Source organism: Lethenteron reissneri, chromosome 53 (genome assembly GCF_015708825.2).
Source record: "Lethenteron reissneri isolate LAM-NWPU_2019-01 chromosome 53, ASM1570882v1, whole genome shotgun sequence".
NCBI lineage: Eukaryota > Metazoa > Chordata > Hyperoartia > Petromyzontiformes > Petromyzontidae > Lethenteron > Lethenteron reissneri.
In genome coordinates, this window is record NC_083831.1 from 6753403 (window position 1) to 6772371 (window position 18969).

The 18969-nt window shown below is 56.2% G+C and overlaps 1 protein-coding gene across 3 annotated transcripts in view; it reads left to right on the plus strand.

Annotated features, from left to right (window-relative positions):
• Positions 1-12268, plus strand: part of LOC133356256 (ninein-like protein) — a 36837-nt gene extending 24569 nt beyond the window's left edge. For all 3 annotated transcript variants that reach the window (XM_061573653.1, XM_061573654.1, XM_061573655.1), the window contains exons 14-23: positions 723-791; positions 2341-2453; positions 3277-3506; positions 6148-6226; positions 7660-8142; positions 8465-8578; positions 9154-9435; positions 10782-11006; positions 11532-11645; positions 12073-12268. In XM_061573653.1, the coding sequence (XP_061429637.1) occupies positions 723-791; positions 2341-2453; positions 3277-3506; positions 6148-6226; positions 7660-8142; positions 8465-8578; positions 9154-9435; positions 10782-11006; positions 11532-11645; positions 12073-12267 (1904 nt within the window). In that variant the 3' untranslated portion in view covers position 12268. The remainder of the gene's footprint in view (positions 1-722; positions 792-2340; positions 2454-3276; positions 3507-6147; positions 6227-7659; positions 8143-8464; positions 8579-9153; positions 9436-10781; positions 11007-11531; positions 11646-12072) is intronic.
• Positions 12269-18969: the final 6701 nt, after the last annotated feature.

The window sequence follows — 18969 nt, forward strand, 5'->3', positions numbered from 1 at the left end:
GTGTGTGGTGCGTGTGTGCACGTACATGCGCGTGTGTGTGTGGCGTGTGTGTGTGCACGTACATGTGCGTGTGGTGCGTGTGTGTGTGTGCACGTACATGTGCGTGTGTGCGTGTGGTGCGTGTGTGTGTGCACGTACATGTGCGTGTGTGTGTGTGGTGCGTGTGTGTGTTCACGTACATGTGCGTGTGTGTGTGTGGTGCGTGTGTGTGTGTGTGTGCACGTACATGTGCGTGTGTGCGTGTGGTGCGTGTGTGTGTGTGCACGTACATGTGCGTGTGTGCGTGTGGTGCGTGTGTGTGTGTGCACGTACATGTGCGTGTGTGCGTGTGTGGTGCGTGTATGTGTGTGCACGTACATGTGCGTGTGTGTGGTGCGCCTGTGTTGCGTGTGCGTGTGTGTGTACGTACATGTGCGTGTGCGTGTGTGGTGCGTGTGTGTGTGTGCACGTACATGTGTGCGTGTGTGGTGCGTGTGTGTGCACGTACATGTGCGTGTGTGTGGTGCGCCTGTGTTGCGTGTGTGTGTCGACTCAGCCTCAAATGGGTACCTGGTGCGGTGTGTAGTAAACATCGCCACTGGGGAGACAAAGGCGGCCGGGCGTGGTGCTGACCACCCACTCCCTCGTGTGCCGTGCCGGCCTTCATAGGTGCTGCTACTCGCTAACAGCACTTGCCCCAACAGTCTGTTGAGGCCACACGGGGGATCTTTGTCTTTGTGCAGACGCCTCGGAGGTGGGAGACAGGAAGTCACCTGAGACGCGGGGAAAAACCCTCAACGGCACGCACAGCAGTAAGGGCAACCACCACCACCATCATCAGCAGCAGCAGCAGCAGCAGCATCAGCAGCAGCATCATCTTCACAACATCAGCAGCAGCAGCAGCATCATCAGCAGCATCATCTTCACAACAACATCATCACCATCATCATCAGCAGCAGCATCAGCAGCATCAGCAGCAGCATCATCTTCACAACATCATCAGCAGCAGCAGCAGCAGCAGCAGCATCAGTCAGCATCATCTTCACAACATCATCATCAGCAGCAGCAGCAGCATCATCAGTCAGCATCATCTTCACAACAACATCATCACCATCATCATCATCAGCAGCAGCATCATCAGCAGCATCATCTTCACAACATCATCAGCAGCAGCAGCATCAGCAGCATCATCTTCACAACAACATCATCACCATCATCATCAGCAGCAGCAGCATCAGCAGCATCATCTTCACAACATCATCATCATCAGCAGCAGCATCAGCAGCATCATCTTCACAACAACATCATCATCAGCAGCAGCATCATCAGCAGCATCATCTTCACAACATCATCATCATCAGCAGCAGCATCAGCAGCATCATCTTCACAACAACATCATCACCATCATCAGCAGCAGCAGCATCAGCAGCATCATCTTCACAACATCATTATCAGCAGCAGCATCATCAGCAGCATCATCTTCACAACATCATCATCATCAGCAGCAGCATCATCAGCAGCATCATCTTCACAACATCATCATCAGCAGCAGCATCATCAGCAGCATCATCTTCACAACAACATCATCACCATCATCAGCAGCAGCAGCATCAGCAGCATCATCTTCACAACATCATCATCAGCAGCAGCATCATCAGCAGCATCATCTTCACAACATCATCATCATCAGCAGCAGCATCATCAGCAGCATCATCTTCACAACAACATCATCATCAGCAGCAGCATCATCAGCAGCATCATCTTCACAACAACATCATCATCAGCAGCAGCATCATCTTCACAACAACATCATCATCAGCAGCAGCACCCACCGCACGAATTGCTACCTTGATCGTCGACGTCGTCACCTGTCTACATCGTCATCATCGTCGTCAGCGTCGTCATCATCGTCGCCATGCGTGCGTGTGTTCGCGCGTGTTGTCGGCCACCCACCCCCTCGTGTGCCGTGCCGGCCTTCATAGGTGCTGCTACTCGCTAACAGCACTTGCCCCTACAGTCTGTTGAGGCTACACGGGGGATCTTTGTCTTGTCCTGAGCGGAGCGGTGGTGTAGCGGTCAGCGCTACGAATCCGGCGACCCGAGTTCGATTCCCGCTCACGGCCAACACCGGTGACGATTATCAGAACCGGTCCTGGGCCTCCCCTAGGTCGACTCGGCCTAAAATTTGTACCTGTTGCGGTGTGTAAACATCGCCAATGGGGAGACAAAGGCGACCGGGCGTGGTGTTGGCCACCCGCCCCCTCGTGCGCCGTGCCGGCCTTCGCAAATAGCACTTGCCCCAAACAGTCTGTTAAGGCTACACGGGGGACCTTTGTGTTTTTTTGTTTTTTCTCGCGGCAGGCCCTGGCTCGCCTAGCCCGAGCCTGCCGCTGGAGGCCGAGATGGCGATGGAGCGGCTGAGGCAGCGACACCAGGAGGAGGTGCAGGACCTGAGGATCAAGCTGGAAACCAAGGTGAGCGTCTCCACGGCAACCATCACCGGTGGCGACCGTTGGCAGGGACCCTCGTGGCAGACGGGAGGGGGCGGGGGATGGGGCCCTCTTGTAGGTCCGCTCAGACTGAAATGAGCAGCCGCTCATGGCAAGTCGGAGTGGAGCCGTTTGCGTGCTCAATGAGCATGCAGCGGCAATAACTTCCCGATTGTAACTGTCTGTGATTGGACGGAATCTGTCACATGTGGCTTATGCACGCTTCCCGAATGTAACTGTGTTGTCGATTATGGGTATTGTTAACGACGATGATGATGACAATGACGACAACGATGATGATGACGACGACAACGATGATGATGATGATGACGGCTATCACGACGATGATGATGACGATGATGATGATGACGATTATGACGATTATGACAACGATGATGACAACGATCATGACGATTATGGCGATTATGACGATGATGATGACGATGATGACGACGACGATGATGATGATGACGATGATGATGATGACTGCTATCACGACGATGATGACAACGATGATGATGACGATGATGACGACGACGATGATGATGACGGCTATCACTACGATGATGACAACGACGACGATGACGACGATGATGACGACGATGATGACGACGATGATGACGATGACGGCTATCACGACGATGATGACAACGATGATGACAACGATGATGAAGATGATAACGACGATGATGACGACGACGATGATGACGACGATGATGATGACGATGATGACGACGACAATGATGATGATAATGACGGTCCATCACGACGATGATGACGACGATGATGATGACGATGACGACCGCAGACCAACTACTACGAGCGCGAGCTGGAGCGCGTGCAGCGCGGCGCGGAGGAGCTGCGGCGCAGCGTGGAGCAGAGCTTCAAGCTGGAGCTGAGCGACCTAGAGGAGCAGCTCTGCCAGAGGGACTCGGACCTCCGCGACGGGGACCTCCGCCACAGGGACGCTTGGCAGCGGGAGGCGGCGCGCAGAGACGGCCTGGAGGCGGAGCTCCGCGGGGAGACCAAGACGATGAGGTTGGTAGATGGCGTCGTGCAGGCGGGGAGGGTTTTGCGTTACCACCGAATCTTCTCCCTCCGTACGGCCGCTGATGTAGATGCAAGAGCAGCAACAACTACTGCCTCACGATCCGGTGGTCAAGCCAGCAGACAGCCGTGTCAGGCATTGCGTCGTTATACGTTAGTGGATAGTGTTGAGTCTGTGGGCAGTGTTGAGTCTGTGGGTAGTGTTGAGTCTGTGGGCAGTGTTGAGTCTGTGGGTAGTGTTGAGTCTATGGGCAGTGTTGAGTCTATGGGCAGTGTTGATTCTATGGGTAGTGTTGAGTCTATGGGCAGTGTTGATTCTATGGGTAGTGTTGAGTCTATGGGCAGTGTTGATTCTATGGGCAGTGTTGAGTCTGTGGGCAGTGTTGAGTCTGTGGGCAGTGTTGAGTCTGTGGGCAGTGTTGAGTCTGTGGGTAGTGTTGAGTCTATGGGTAGTGTTGAGTCTGTGGGCAGTGTTGAGTCTATGGGTAGTGTTGAGTCTATGGGTAGTGTTGAGTCTATGGGCAGTGTTGATTCTATGGGCAGTGTTGAGTCTGTGGGTAGTGTTGAGTCTATGGGTAGTGTTGAGTCTATGGGTAGTGTTGAGTCTGTGGGTAGTGTTGAGTCTATGGGTAGTGTTGAGTCTGTGGGTAGTGTTGAGTCTATGGTACAGTGTTGAGTCTATGGGCAGTGTTGAGTCTATGGGTAGTGTTGAGTCTATGGGTAGTGTTGAGTCTGTGGGTAGTGTTGAGTCTATGGTACAGTGTTGAGTCTATGGGCAGTGTTGAGTCTATGGGTAGTGTTGAGTCTATGGGTAGTGTTGAGTCTATGGGTAGTGTTGAGTCTATGGGTAGTGTTGAGTCTATGGTACAGTGTTGAGTCTATGGGTAGTGTTGAGTCTGTGGGCAGTGTTGAGTCTATGGGCAGTGTTGAGTCTATGGGTAGTGTTGAGTCTATGGGTAGTGTTGAGTCTATGGGTAGTGTTGAGTCTATGGGCAGTGTTGATTCTATGGGCAGTGTTGAGTCTGTGGGCAGTGTTGAGTCTGTGGGCAGTGTTGAGTCTGTGGGCAGTGTTGAGTCTATGGGTAGTGTTGATTCTATGGGTAGTGTTGATTCTATGGGTAGTGTTGAGTCTATGGGCAGTGTTGAGTCTATGGGCAGTGTTGAGTCTATGGGCAGTGTTGAGTCTATGGGCAGTGTTGAGTCTATGGGTAGTGTTGAGTCTATGGGCAGTGTTGAGTCTATGGGCAGTGTTGAGTCTATGGGCAGTGTTGAGTCTATGGGCAGTGTTGAGTCTATGGGTAGTGTTGAGTCTATGGGCAGTGTTGAGTCTATGGGCAGTGTTGAGTCTATGGGCAGTGTTGAGTCTATGGGTAGTGTTGAGTCTATGGGTAGTGTTGAGTCTATGGGCAGTGTTGAGTCTATGGGTAGTGTTGAGTCTATGGGTAGTGTTGAGTCTATGGGTAGTGTTGAGTCTATGGGTAGTGTTGAGTCTATGGGTAGTGTTGAGTCTATGGGCAGTGTTGAGTCTATGGGCAGTGTTGAGTCTATGGGTAGTGTTGAGTCTATGGGCAGTGTTGAGTCTATGGGTAGTGTTGAGTCTGTGGGTAGTGTTGAGTCTATGGGCAGTGTTGAGTCTATGGGCAGTGTTGAGTATATGGGTAGTGTTGAGTATATGGGTAGTGTTGAGTCTATGGGCAGTGTTGAGTCTATGGGTAGTGTTGAGTATATGGGTAGTGTTGAGTATATGGGTAGTGTTGAGTCTATGGGCAGTGTTGAGTCTATGGGCAGTGTTGAGTCTATGGGCAGTGTTGAGTCTATGGGCAGTGTTGAGTATATGGGTAGTGTTGAGTCTATGGGCAGTGTTGAGTATATGGGCAGTGTTGAGTCTATGGGCAGTGTTGAGTCTATGGGCAGTGTTGAGTCTATGGGCAGTGTTGAGTCTATGGGTAGTGTTGAGTCTATGGGCAGTGTTGAGTCTATGGGCAGTGTTGAGTCTATGGGCAGTGTTGAGTCTATGGGCAGTGTTGAGTCTATGGGCAGTGTTGAGTCTATGGGCAGTGTTGAGTCTATGGGCAGTGTTGAGTCTATGGGCAGTGTTGAGTCTATGGGCAGTGTTGAGTCTATGGGTAGTGTTGAGTCTATGGGCAGTGTTGAGTCTATGGGTAGTGTTGAGTCTATGGGCAGTGTTGAGTCTATGGGTAGTGTTGAGTCTATGGGCAGTGTTGAGTCTATGGGCAGTGTTGAATCTATGGGCAGTGTTGAGTCTATGGGTGGTGTTGAGATGTAAACTTGTGTCAGACAGCCCCGGTGCGTACACACACACGTAAATAGTCTGCATCTACAAGGGCCGTACGCGTATTTGTGGCCCGTCCCTTTGTAGCTTTAAGCGACAAGGGGGGAGCTGCTGTGGTGGGCTCCTGGTCCAGAGGTCGCCGGTTCAAACGGCCGGGGAAAAGTGTGGGGACTCCCACCTCTGCCGTGATACCTGTAGAAGATGAGTCCACTTTCGGTGCGATCTCCCTCCTGAGCAAGCGGTTGCAGGGGCTGCGCCTTTGCCTTGCTGTGAAGGTCAAGGGGTCAAGGGGTCAAAGGGTCGAGGGGGGCGGTCGCTGATGCTGGTTTCTGGTCACAGGGCACAGCTGGAGGCCGCGACCTCTGACCTCTCGGAGCTGCGGGCCCGGACAGGGGCAGCGCAGGAACTGCAGGCGCAGGTGAGACCCCTCACCTCGTCACCCTCGTCACCCTCACCTCCTCACCCTCACCTCGTCACCCTCCTCACCCTCACCTCCTCACCCTCACCTCGTCACCCTCCTCACCCTCACCTCCTCACCCTCACCTCGTCACCCTCGTCACCCTCGTCACCCTCCTCACCCTCACCTCGTCACCCTCCTCACCCTCACCTCCTCACCCTCACCTCGTCACCCTCCTCACCCTCACCTCCTCACCCTCACCTCCTCACCCTCACCTCGTCACCCTCGTCACCCTCGTCACCCTCCTCACCCTCACCTCGTCACCCTCCTCACCCTCACCTCCTCACCCTCACCTCCTCACCCTCACCTCGTCACCCTCCTCACCCTCACCTCCTCACCCTCACCTTGTCACCCTCACCTCCTCACCCTCACCTCCTCACCCTCACCTCGTCAGCCTCACCTCCTCACTCTCCTCACCCTCACCTCCTCATCCTCACCTCGTCACCCTCACCTTGTCACCCTCACCTCGTCACCGTCACCTCGTCACCCTCACCTCATCACCCTCACCTCCTCACCCTCCTCACCCTCACCTCCTCACCCTCACCTCCTCACCCTCCTCACCCTCACCTCCTCACCCTCACCTCCTCACCCTCACCTCGTCAGCCTCACCTCCTCACCCTCCTCACCCTCACCTCCTCACCCTCACCTCCTCATCCTCCTCACCCTCACCTCCTCACCCTCACCTCCTCACCCTCACCTCGTCAGCCTCACCTCCTCACCCTCCTCACCCTCACCTCCTCACCTCGTCACCCTCACCCTCACCTCCTCACCCTCACCTCGTCAGCCTCACCTCACCCTCCTCACCCTCACCTCCTCACCCTCACCTCGTCACCCTCACCCTCACCTTGTCACCCTCACCTCGTCACCCTCACCTCCTCACCCTCACCTCCTCACCCTCACCTCGTCAGCCTCACCTCCTCACCCTCCTCACCCTCACCTCATCACCCTCACCTCATCACCCTCACCTCCTCACCCTCCTCACCCTCACCTCCTCACCCTCACCTCCTCACCCTCACCTCGTCAGCCTCACCTCCTCACCCTCCTCACCCTCACCTCCTCACCTCGTCACCCTCACCCTCACCTTGTCACCCTCACCTCCTCACCCTCACCTCGTCAGCCTCACCTCCTCACCCTCCTCACCCTCACCTCCTCACCCTCACCTCGTCACCCTCACCCTCACCTTGTCACCCTCACCTCGTCACCCTCACCTCCTCACCCTCACCTCCTCACCCTCACCTCGTCAGCCTCACCTCCTCACCCTCCTCACCCTCACCTCCTCATCCTCACCTCGTCACCCTCACCTCCTCACCCTCACCTCCTCCACCCCCCCCCCTCCCCACCTCGTCATTCTCACCTCGCGCTTGTGCCGTCGTCACCGCGGTCCGCTCGTGCAGGTGCAGCAGGAAAGCACGCAGAGACAGAGGCTTGAGACGGAGCTCCGCGAGAGGACCAAGCAGGCTGCGGAGCTGGAGTCGGAGCTCCGCGAAAGGGCCCAGAGGGTCGTTGGGCTGGAGGCGGAGCTCCACGAGAAGGCCCAGCAGGTTAGCAGGCTCGAGGTGGAGCTCCGTAAGGAAGCCCAGTGCCTGGACAGACTGAAGGAGGAACTCCGTGAAGGGGCTCGACAGGCCAGTGGCTTGGAGGTGGAGCTCCGCGACAGGGCCCAGAAGATTGTTGGGCTCGAGACGGAGCTGCGTGAAAAGTCTCAGAATGTTGTCGGCCTGGAGGCGGAGCTCCGTGACAGGGCCCAGCAGGTCGCTGGGCTGGAGGCGGAGCTCCACGGGAGGGGAGAGGCGGTGACTGGCCTCACGGCGGAGGTGGACAGGCTGAAGCAAGAGAACGAGGAGCTGGTGACGGAGCGGCATGCGCTCCGCACGGAGGTGCGTGGTGACGGGGCTGTGTGTCCGTGTGTGGGGGCGGGCGGGTGTGGGGAGTGGTGGCGCAGCGATTAGCGCATCGCGCGACAATCCCGGCGACCCGAGTTCGATTCGCACTCATGGCCAACGTCGGTGACGAGTTTCTGAACGATGACGACGATGATGATGATGCTGATGCTGTTGCTAACGATGACGACGACGATGATGATAATGATGCTGATGATGCTGTTGCTAACGATGACGATGATGACGATGACGCTGATGCTAAGGATGACGACGACGATGATGATGAAGCTGATGATGATGTTGCTGGTGATGATTTCAGACGAGCGGGCTGCAGGCTGTGAAGAGGGAGCTGGCGTCTCTGCATGAGGAGAGGAATCTCCTCCTGGAACAAAACCAAGCGGTGCTCTCGCGCCTGGGCTCACTGCAGCACAAGGTGATACACTGCTTCCTCCACGAGTCTGTGGGTCTCTGTGCGAGTCTGTGGGTCTCTGTGTGAGTCTGTGGGTTTCTGTGTGAGTCTGTGGGTCTCTGTGTGAGTCTATGGGTCTCTGTGCGAGTCTGTGGGTCTCTGTGTGAGTCTGTGGGTCTCTGTGTGAGTCTGTAGGTCTCTGTGTGAGTCTATGGGTCTCCGTGTGAGTCTGTGGGTCTCTGCGAGTCTGTGGGTCTCTGCGAGTCTGTGGGTCTCTGTGTGAGTCTGTGGGTCTCTGTGTGAGTCTATAGGTCTCTGTGTAAGTCTGTGGGTCTCTGTGTAAGTCTATGGGTCTCTGTGTGAGTCTGTAGGTCTCTGTGCGAGTCTGTGGGTCTCTGTGTGAGTCTATGGGTCTCTGTGTGAGTATGTGGGTCTCTGTGTGAGTCTGTAGGTCTCTGTGTGAGTCTATGGGTCTCCGTGTGAGTCTGTGGGTCTCTGCGAGTCTGTGGGTCTCTGCGAGTCTGTGGGTCTCCGTGCGAGTCGATGAGTGGGGTCATGTTGTTCTACCCCCTCTGTGACCTTCGCCCCCCCTTCCACAGGCCCTCTCCGCAGAGGGCTCTCTCCGTAGCCGCGAGCTGGAGCTGGCGCGCCTGCAAACGGAGCTCCGCCGCGGGGCCCAGGACAAGGAGGGCCTCACGGCGGAGGTCGCGGCCCTCCGCGAGGAGGCCGCGGCGCTGGGCGGCGAGGTCGCGACCCTCAGGCGGCGTCTGCGCTCGGCCGAGGAGCAGGCGGAGCGGTGTCCGCGGCTGGAGCAGGAGCTGAAGATTCTGCGCGCCGAGAGGGACGCCCTCACGCAGGACGCACAGGAGGCACGCGACAAGGTGAGGGCCCAGTGAGCCGGGCGACGTGTCATTCGCTGGGTGGCGTGTCACTCGCTGGGCTGGCTGGGTGACGTGTCACTCGCTGGGTGACATGTCACTCGCTGGGCTGGCTGGGTGGCGTGTCACTCGCTGGGCTGGCTGCGTGACGTGTCACTCGCTGGGTGACATATCACGGGCGGTGTGACGTGTCACTCGCCGGGCTGGCTGGGTGACGTGTCACTCGCTGGGTGACGTGTCACTCGCTGGGCTGGCTGCGTGACGTGTCACTCGCTGGGTTAGCCGGGTGACGCGTCACTCACTGGGTGACGTATCATGGGCGGTGTGACGTGTCACTCGCCGGGCTGGCTGGGTGGCGTGTCACTCGCTGGGTGACGTATCATGGGCGGTGTGACGTGTCACTCGCCGGGCTGGCTGGGTGGCGTGTCACTCGCTGGGTGACGTATCATGGGCGGTGTGACGTGTCACTCGCTGGGCTGGCTGGGTGGCGTGTCACTCGCTGGGTGACGTGTCACTCGCTGGGCTGGCTGGGTGACGTGTCACTCGCTGGGTGACGTGTCACTCGCTGGGCTGGCTGCGTGGCGTGTCACTCGCTGGGCTGGCTGCGTGGCGTGTCACTCGCTGGGTTAGCCAGTTGACGCGTCACTCACTGGGTGACGTATCATGGGCGGTGTGACGTGTCACTCGCCGGGCTGGCTGGGTGACGTGTCACTCGCTGGGTGACGTGTCACTCGCTGGGTGATGTGTCACTCGCCGTGTGACGTGTCACTCGCTGGGTTAGCTGGGTCTGAAGGCTACACGGGGGATCCTTTGTCGTTGCGTACATACTCAGTTACCTGTGTGTGTGTGTGTGCTGTGTGTGTGTGTGTTGTGTGTGTACCGTGTATGTGCTGTGTGTGTGTGCTGTGTGTGTGTGCTGTGTGTGTGCTGTGTGTGTACTGTGTGTGTGTGCTGTGTGTGTGCTGTGTGTGTGCTGTGTGTGTGTGCTGTGTGTGTTGTGTGCTGTGTGTGCTGTGTGTGTGTGTGTTGCTGTGTGTGTGTGCTGTGTGTGCTGTGTGTGTGTGTTGCTGTGTGTGTGTGCTGTGTGTGTTGCTGTGTGTGTGTGCTGTGTGTGATGTGTGTGTGTGTGTGTTGCTGTGTGTGCTGTGTGTGTTGTGTGTCTGTGCTGTGTGTGCTGTCTGTGTGCTGTGTGTGTGTGTGCTGTGTGTATGTGTTGCTGTGTGTGTGTGCTGTGTGTGTGTGTTGCTGTGTGTCTGTGCTGTGTGTGTGTGCTGTCTGTGTGCTGTGTGTGTGCGTGCTGTGTGTGTGTGCTGTATGTGTGTGCGTGCTGTGTGTGTGCTGTGCTACAGATCTTGGAGCTGAACGCCGAGCTCTGCCTGGCCCAGTCCCAGCACCAGAGGGAGCTGCAGCGAGTGCGAGCGGACACACAGGGGGAGCTGCACGGGGACAGGGGAGGGGAGAGGGGGGGGGACAGGGGGGGGGCCGACGGGGCGAGGGAGAGGGCGGCCGCGGCAGCAGCGGCGGCGGATAGCGACTTGAGGGCCGAGTTCCAAAAAGTCATCACCACGCAGCAGGTGTGCGTGGGCGTCCGCGTGTGTGTGTGGGTGTGCGTGGGCGTCCGCGTATGTGTGGGTGTGTGTGTGGGTGTGTGTGTGTGTGGGCGTCCGCGTGTGTGTGGGTGTGGTGTGTAAACATCACCACTAGGGAGACAAAGGCGGTCGGGCGTGGTGCTGGCCACCCACCCCCTCGTGTGCCGTTGCGGCCTTCATAGGTGCTCGCTAACAGCACTTGCCCCTACAGTCTGTTAAGGCTATATGGGGGATCTTTGTCTTTGTACGTGCATGTGCACGCGCGTGTGTCTGTGTGCCTGTGTGCATCGGCCCAGTCATCTCGGTCATCTCAGTCATCTCAGTCATCTCAGTCAGTCGACCCGTGGCACCTGCTGGGTCTGCCCCGTGACCTCCTGCCGGCGGGCATCCGACGCTTCACGTGGTAGCCTCAACGTGCACCTAGCCTGGCACAGGCGCCATGGTGACGTGGCCGCCAGTTGGTGGCGAATGGCGCTTGTTGTTGTTGTTGTTGTCCTTGTGTTTGTGTAGGAGGAGCACACTGTGGCTCTGCGTGTGATGGAGCAGAAGCTGCAGGAAGTGGAGGTGAACCTGAGGAACGTGCGCGCCATGCTGCAGGAGAAGGTGCAGCAGCTCAAGGAGCAGGTGAGACGTGGGCCTCACCACTCGCTGCACACACCCCTAGCTAACTACACAACACTAACCACTCAACACTAACCACACACCACTAACTACACACCACTAACTACACACCACTAACCACACACCACTAACCACACACCACTAACCACACAACACTAACCACGCAACACTAACCACACAACACTAACTACACACCACTAACCACAAACCACTAACCACACACCACTAACCACACACCACTAACCACACACCACTAACCACACACCACTAACCACACAACACTAACTACACACCACTAACCACACACCACTAACCACACACCACTAACCACACACCACTAACCACACACCACTAACCACACAACACTAACCACGCAACACTAACTTCACACCATTAACCACACGCCCCCCCTCCCCCCCCCGCGTCACAGACGGTGCGCGCGTCGCGCTCCGACGTGGCGCTGCGGGAGCTCTACGTGGAGAACGCGGCGCTGTCACGACTCGTGGCCCACGCCGAGGGGCGGCTCAGCGCGGCGGCGCTGTGCGAGCACCGCCTGCAGGAGCGGCTGGGCGCGCTGCACCGCGTGCTGCGCCGCGTGGCGCCAGCGGCGCTCTCCGCCGCGTGACCGGCGGGGGGGGGGCGGGGGGTGAGGGGGGAGGAGGTGGGGGAGACACGGGGTGGTGCGGAGAGGGGGAGGGAGGGAGATTGAGAGAGAGGGACTTGACACTAAACTGGGCCCTTCTACCTACACCTACACACTAACCCAACACCTACACACCAACCCTACACCTACACACTAACCCTCTACCTTACCCTACACCTAACACACTAACCCTACACACTAACCCTACACCTACACACTAACCCTCTACCTTACCCTACACCTACACACTAACCCTACACCTACACACTAACCCTCTACCTTACCCTACACCTACACACTAACCCTCTACCTTACCCTATACCTACACACTAACCCTCTACCTTATCCTACACCTAACACACTAACCCTACACCTACACACTAACCCTCTACCTTACCCTACACCTACACACTAACCCTCTACCTTACCCTACACCGACACACTAACCCTCTACCTTATCCTACACCTACACACTAACCCTCTACCTTACCCTACACCTAACACACTCACCCTAACCATTATAACTTCCCCCTCGACTTAACATCAACGTAAGCCCCTATACCTCACCCAAACCCTCCATCATCGTCATCACCACGATCCGCTCGCCTCCACTGTCGACACTCACCCCTACCCCGTAGCCCTCATCCTGGGCCCTTGAGCCCTAACCCCCTGTGCCTAAACCCTAACCCTGGTCTGAACTCCCAACCCCTAGCGCCGGGGGGTGTGTCTGTCGGCCCGCGCGTGATGCAGTATTTAAAGCAATCATTCCAAAGAGTCGGAGCTGGGCGTGACCCCGGCTCCGGGCAGTAACCACAGTCGATGCTGATTGTGCTGTTTTTATTTGTATTCTCGTGAAACTCCGCGTGGTAACGAAATGAACATTCGACGACGATGACGACGACGCAACCCGAAAGCGCTCGCTGGCGCCGTTCCGCTTGTGTTGTGCGTTGCGCTGATCTTCCTTGGCACCGTGCGTAGCCGACCGCGCTACATCGCAGGTGCGCGGGTGAGGAGGAGAAACTGAACAGAAAAAAGCGGTTCTTAACGAATGGGTTGTCAATCGTGATGAAATTAAAAGTGCATGGCTGTCAGTGGCTTCCTCGTTTTATCGGAAGGACTCTGAGGCCCATCGAGAGACCCACGGAGTTTCAGAGACTCGTATAGAACCACAGAGACCCACAGAGAGCCATCGAGACCCAGACCCACATGCGCGTATGTTGAACTTCTTTCGCACCGTACGTAGCCAACCGTGGCTCATCGGAGGTGAAAGACAACAAACTAGACACAAAAATCTGTCCTAAAGAAATGAGTTTGTCAATCTCGATGATGATGATCATTTTAAAGTGCCACAGCTCCCAGTGCCTTCCTCATATCGGTAAGGGGGAGAGCGTTCCAGACGGCCGCAGATGCAGCGCAGCCGCGTGCGGTGACCCTCGGCCTCGTGAAAAATGTGCGGCAGTCACCCCGCAGCAGTAGCGCTGGGGGGCGCTATCGCCGTGCCGCGAGTGGTCTTAGTGATTCACTTATCACGTGAATGAAACTTGGACCGGTTTTTGTGGCACGGCGTGTTCTATAACACGGTAGTGTAGTTGCGTTCCTGAGGAACATCGCGTTATGGGAAAATCTCGTTATCACAATGTATGGATTCGGGTAAAGCGCAGTCCGCGATAACGCGTGAGATGCGTACGCAGGCCGGACAAAGATTGAGGCGCGTGGGGGTAGCGTCTGGAAGTCATTCAGCAGCATCCCGCCCCGTGCGATCGCATTGTACCCGATCCGCATCGGCGTTGTAACAAACAAAAAAACGCGTTCCCGAATTACGTTCCTCACCGCGTTGCCCCGAATTCGCGTCGTCAGAGCAACAAGCGGCGTCCCAGGAGAACCGGGGGTTGTGTTGGACAACCCCGAGACACGCGCGGAGTACGAGGCGTCGGTCAACAAGCCGCGGTGGGGCTTGTGGGTCGTGACTTCCTGTCGAGCCGGGCCGCCCCCCCCAACGCACCTGAGCGCTCGGTTGCGCGACCGCACGGCGCTCTCGAAGTCTCGCGGCTCGCAATCGTCGCCCGCCACCCCCCCCCCCCCCCCGGCGCGCCCGGAGCGCTTTGCGAGGATGTTGGGAAGTGAACCGAATTCGTTGAGACGATCGTAACGGCCCGTTGCTTGTCGCGTGCGTGGCGCGTGGCCTGACAGTCCGTCGCTGCGTCGATCGACGCTTGAAATGTAGCTCGCTACGAGAAGCTGCTCGCAACCTCTTGCAGAGACGTCGGCGTGTAAGCGATTCGGTTGCGTGCCAACCAAATTGCGTGCAACCGATTTGCCACTGCAGTCAACCGATTGCGCAACCACATGCAACCGCTTGATTGTAACCAGGTTGATTGCAAGCGGTTGCGCGAGCTAATCAGTTGCACGCAACCAGGTTGCAACCGGTTGCGCGCAGTAGCAACCGAGTCGCAGGCGGCAGCCGTGGGACACGCAGTTCAAGGTGCGGATGAACAACAAGTTGCGCTGGGTGGGGTGCGCCGAGTTGCACGCAACGCAGCGCGACCCCAAGTGTCGGGCGAGCGCTCTCCGGCTCGGGTGTGGAACTTGGATGTCATTGGCTGTGCCGGTGACGTCGTCGTCGTCGTAGTCGTCACGTGTCGCGTGTCGTCGTCGTTATTCGCGACGCAGTATTTCGGGGTGTCATGGGCGGTGGCCCCTTCCGCCATCTTGCCCGGTGATCATGTTGGTAAATGTCCGTTTTGTTACCGAATTCGTTTTTTTTTTTAAAATAAAGTGTTGGTTTTGTGGTTTGCTTGTTTAAAAAAAAAATGTTTTATTACCAAGTCGCCGCCTGCGCCGTGCTTTTCGGACGTGGCCGTCAATGCGTCAGTCCGTCCAGCCAGCGAAACTTTTGATTTGCGCGGAGTAACATGGCCGGGCTGGAGGGCCTATGTGACGTCAGCGTGACGCACGAACCCGGCTCAATGCTGTGGGGGGAGGGGGGGGTGCGGGTGACGTCATCACCGCGCACGTGTCTGCATGCCAGCCAGCCCTCCAGCCAGCAAAACACGACAGCAGTACAAGGTAACGAGAAAGGTAAACAGATCACCCAAACACGTGCGGACTCAACTGAACCATTCCCATCCTACCAAGGCAAAGCCATCTGAGGTATTAACCAATTAGTGAGGTGTCACGTAAAGAAGTAATATTTAAAAATACTTTTTTTTTAAACACGCTTTAATTAAATGCACCGTACGAGTAATGGCAGAACTCCACGACTCCAGGAAGTGGCCCCGAGGCTTGCCACAACGTAAGGTTGCCGTGGTGATTTACAGCCAACGTCAGTTGAGCGTGGACAATTAGACCGAAGCCGAAACATAACATATAAAAAAGATTGTTTGAAATTTTTTATTTATTTTTTAAATGATATAATATAGTATTGTCATCAGTATGACATAAGTATACCAAGTTTGCAGTCGATAGCACATTGGGAAGTGGGTTAAAATTGAGTTACAAGATTTGAGGATGTGACAACAAGACCGAGTGAGTTACATAGAAGCGTGTAATAACAAAATGTGCCAATTCGTGACGAGTACAGCACACACCGATTGTGTGTTGGAGAGTAAACCCACTACAACATTTACAAATCAAGTACCGTGACATGTACACGGTGCCTGTGCTAAACGTCACAGTGCATGTGCGGTGTCGTAGGTCTCTTCTTCCTTCTCCTCGAGGCTTGTGTGTGTGTGTGGGTGGCGTGTGTCGCGCGCACACTCAGTCCGAGACGAGGTTGTCAGTCGCGGGAGGCACCGTCATTGTTGTTGAGTCCACGCCACCGACTCCGGCCCCCTCTCTCGCGACCACGCTGCCGCACGGCCCAGACACGACCCCGTCCGCGTTGCACCGACGGCGTCGACCGGGACAGTCAAGCGCTGTCCGGCCGCGCGATGATCGGGCGAAGGCGGCGAAGACGACGAGTCCACTCCCAGAACCGGCAGCCCAGAGCTCCCCGCTCTCCGTTGCTTTTATTCCCCTCGGCGCGGCTTGGCTCCGCCCCTGGTCACGCCTCCCGAACCCTCCAGAGGGTGATCCAGGGGCCTCCCCACGAGGTCTACTGTGACCCTTGCCCAGAGGTCGCAACCGGGTACCCGATACCCGTACCCTACCCGATACCCGGCTACCCGTACCCGGCCAGGTACGGGTAGCCGTTTGCGACCCTGGTGCGGCCGGGTACGGGTAGGCCGTGAGTCACTGGTGAGTAACTGTTTGTCACTCATTTCGGGTAGGGTACGGGTAGGGAACGGCTACCCGTACCCAGCCGGGTATGGGTACCCATTTGTGACCCTGGTGCGGCCGAGTACAGGTACGGGTAAGGAATCAAAACCCGTTTGCGACCTCTGCCCTTGCCCCAGTTCCTCCGCCCTGCCGGCACCCAGTGTCCACCTGCAGTTGCAGCTGCTGTACAACAGCGCTGTGTCACTACACGTACTGTAGTATGACGAGCAGAGTGTATTTGAGATTATCCTGAGGAATGTCTGGTGCCGTTCACATTAAAAGTGTTATCATCATACAACGCCCAATGCATTCGTCAGTAACAAGTATCCGGCTTTCAAAATAAATATATAATAGTCGACCTTTGATTCTAAATGTGGAGGGAGAGAGAGACCTGGAGAAAAATCCACAACCACAGGGAGCGAGAGAGACACACAAACTCCAAATATACAGCAGTAGCAGGCATCGTCAGGGTCGGGATCGTACCCACGACCTCCTGCATACCAGGTGAGGTAGTTAACATCTCATAGCCACCGTGATGATGATGAGAGACACGCAAACTCCAAATATACAGCAGTAGCAGGCATCGTCAGGGTCGGGATCGTACCCACGACCTCCTGCATACCAGGTGAGGTAGTTAACATCTCATAGCCACCGTGATGATGATGAGAGAGAGACACGCAAACTCCAAATATACAGCAGCAGGCGTCAGGCGCTGAATCGAACCCACGACCTCCTGCACACCAGGCGAGGTAGTTAACATCTAGCCACCGTGGCGCCCACAATGTAGTAGTATTGAGGTATTATATCTTAACATTTTAGCGGTAGTGGCAGTTGTGGTGTTGGTAATGGTTATCGGAATCTTGATTTTGGCTTCTGCTGCAGGAGGAGAAGGAATCCGATGAGCTATGAAGCTCTTTGTCAACAGAGATGTCCAGGATGGGGCGGGTTAGCAAGTTACAACAAGATATATCGAGTATTAGTCATGGTTATGCTAGTTACGGTAGTGGTGGTGGCGTTCGTGGTTATAGCAGCGGTTTCAATATGCATTGTGGTGGTATTTTGGTGGTTATGACCGTAGTGGTGGTGGCATCCGTGGTGGAGTTCTCTGTAATATTCCGCGCGCGTGTCGCGCACTCATGAAAACAAACAGAAGCCACGTGCACTCGCATTTAATATTCAGCCCTGCGCCCCACACACAGAGAGACACAAAGACAAAGATCCCCCGTGTAGCCTGTGACAGACTGTTGGGGCATGTGGCTGTCAGCGAGTAGCACCTGTGAAGGCCGGCACGGCACACGAGAGGGTGGGTGGCCAGCACCACGCCCGGCCGCCTTTGTCTTCCCAGCGACGATGTTTGCTGCAGATCGCACCAGGTGCTCATTTGAGGCTGAGTCGACCTAGAGGAGGCTCACGGCCGGTTCAGATAATCGTCACCTGTGTTGGCCGTGAGCGGGAATCGAACCAGGGTCGCCAGGTTTATAGCGCAGCGCGATAACCGCTGCACTACCGCTCCCCATACACCCCCCCCCCACACACTCCCCTACACACACTCCCCTACACACACACACACACTCCCCTACACACACACACTCCCCTACACACACTCCCCTACACACACACACTCCCCTACACACACTACCCTACACACACACATACACCCCTACACACACACACTCCCCTACACACACTCCCCTACACACACACACACTCCCCTACACACACACACTCCCCTACACACACTCCCCTACACACACACACACTCCCCTACACACACACACTCCCCTACACACACTCCCCTACACACACTCCCCCACACACTCCCCTACACACACACACTCCCCTACACACACTCCCCTACACACACACACTCCCCTACACACACACTCCCCCACACACATTCACACCCCTACACACACTCCCCTACACACACACACACACCGACACACTCACACTCCTACACACACACACTCCCCTACACACACACACTCCCCCACACACTCACACACTCCCCTACACACACTCCCCTACACACACACACACACACTCCCCTACACACACAATCCCCTACACACAATCCCCTACACACACAACCCCTACACACACAATCCCCTACACACACACACACACCCCTACACACAAACCCCTATACACTCACACACTCCTACATACACACTCCCCTACACACACACACACTCCCCTACACACACTCCCCTACACACACACACACACTCCCCTACACACACTCCCCTACACACACACCCCTACACACACTCCCCTACACACACACACACTCCCCTACACACACTCTCCCCTACACACACTCCCCTACACACACCCCTACACACACACACACTCCCCTACACACACACTCCCCTACACACACACACACTCCCCTACACACACTCTCCCCTACACACACTCCCCTAC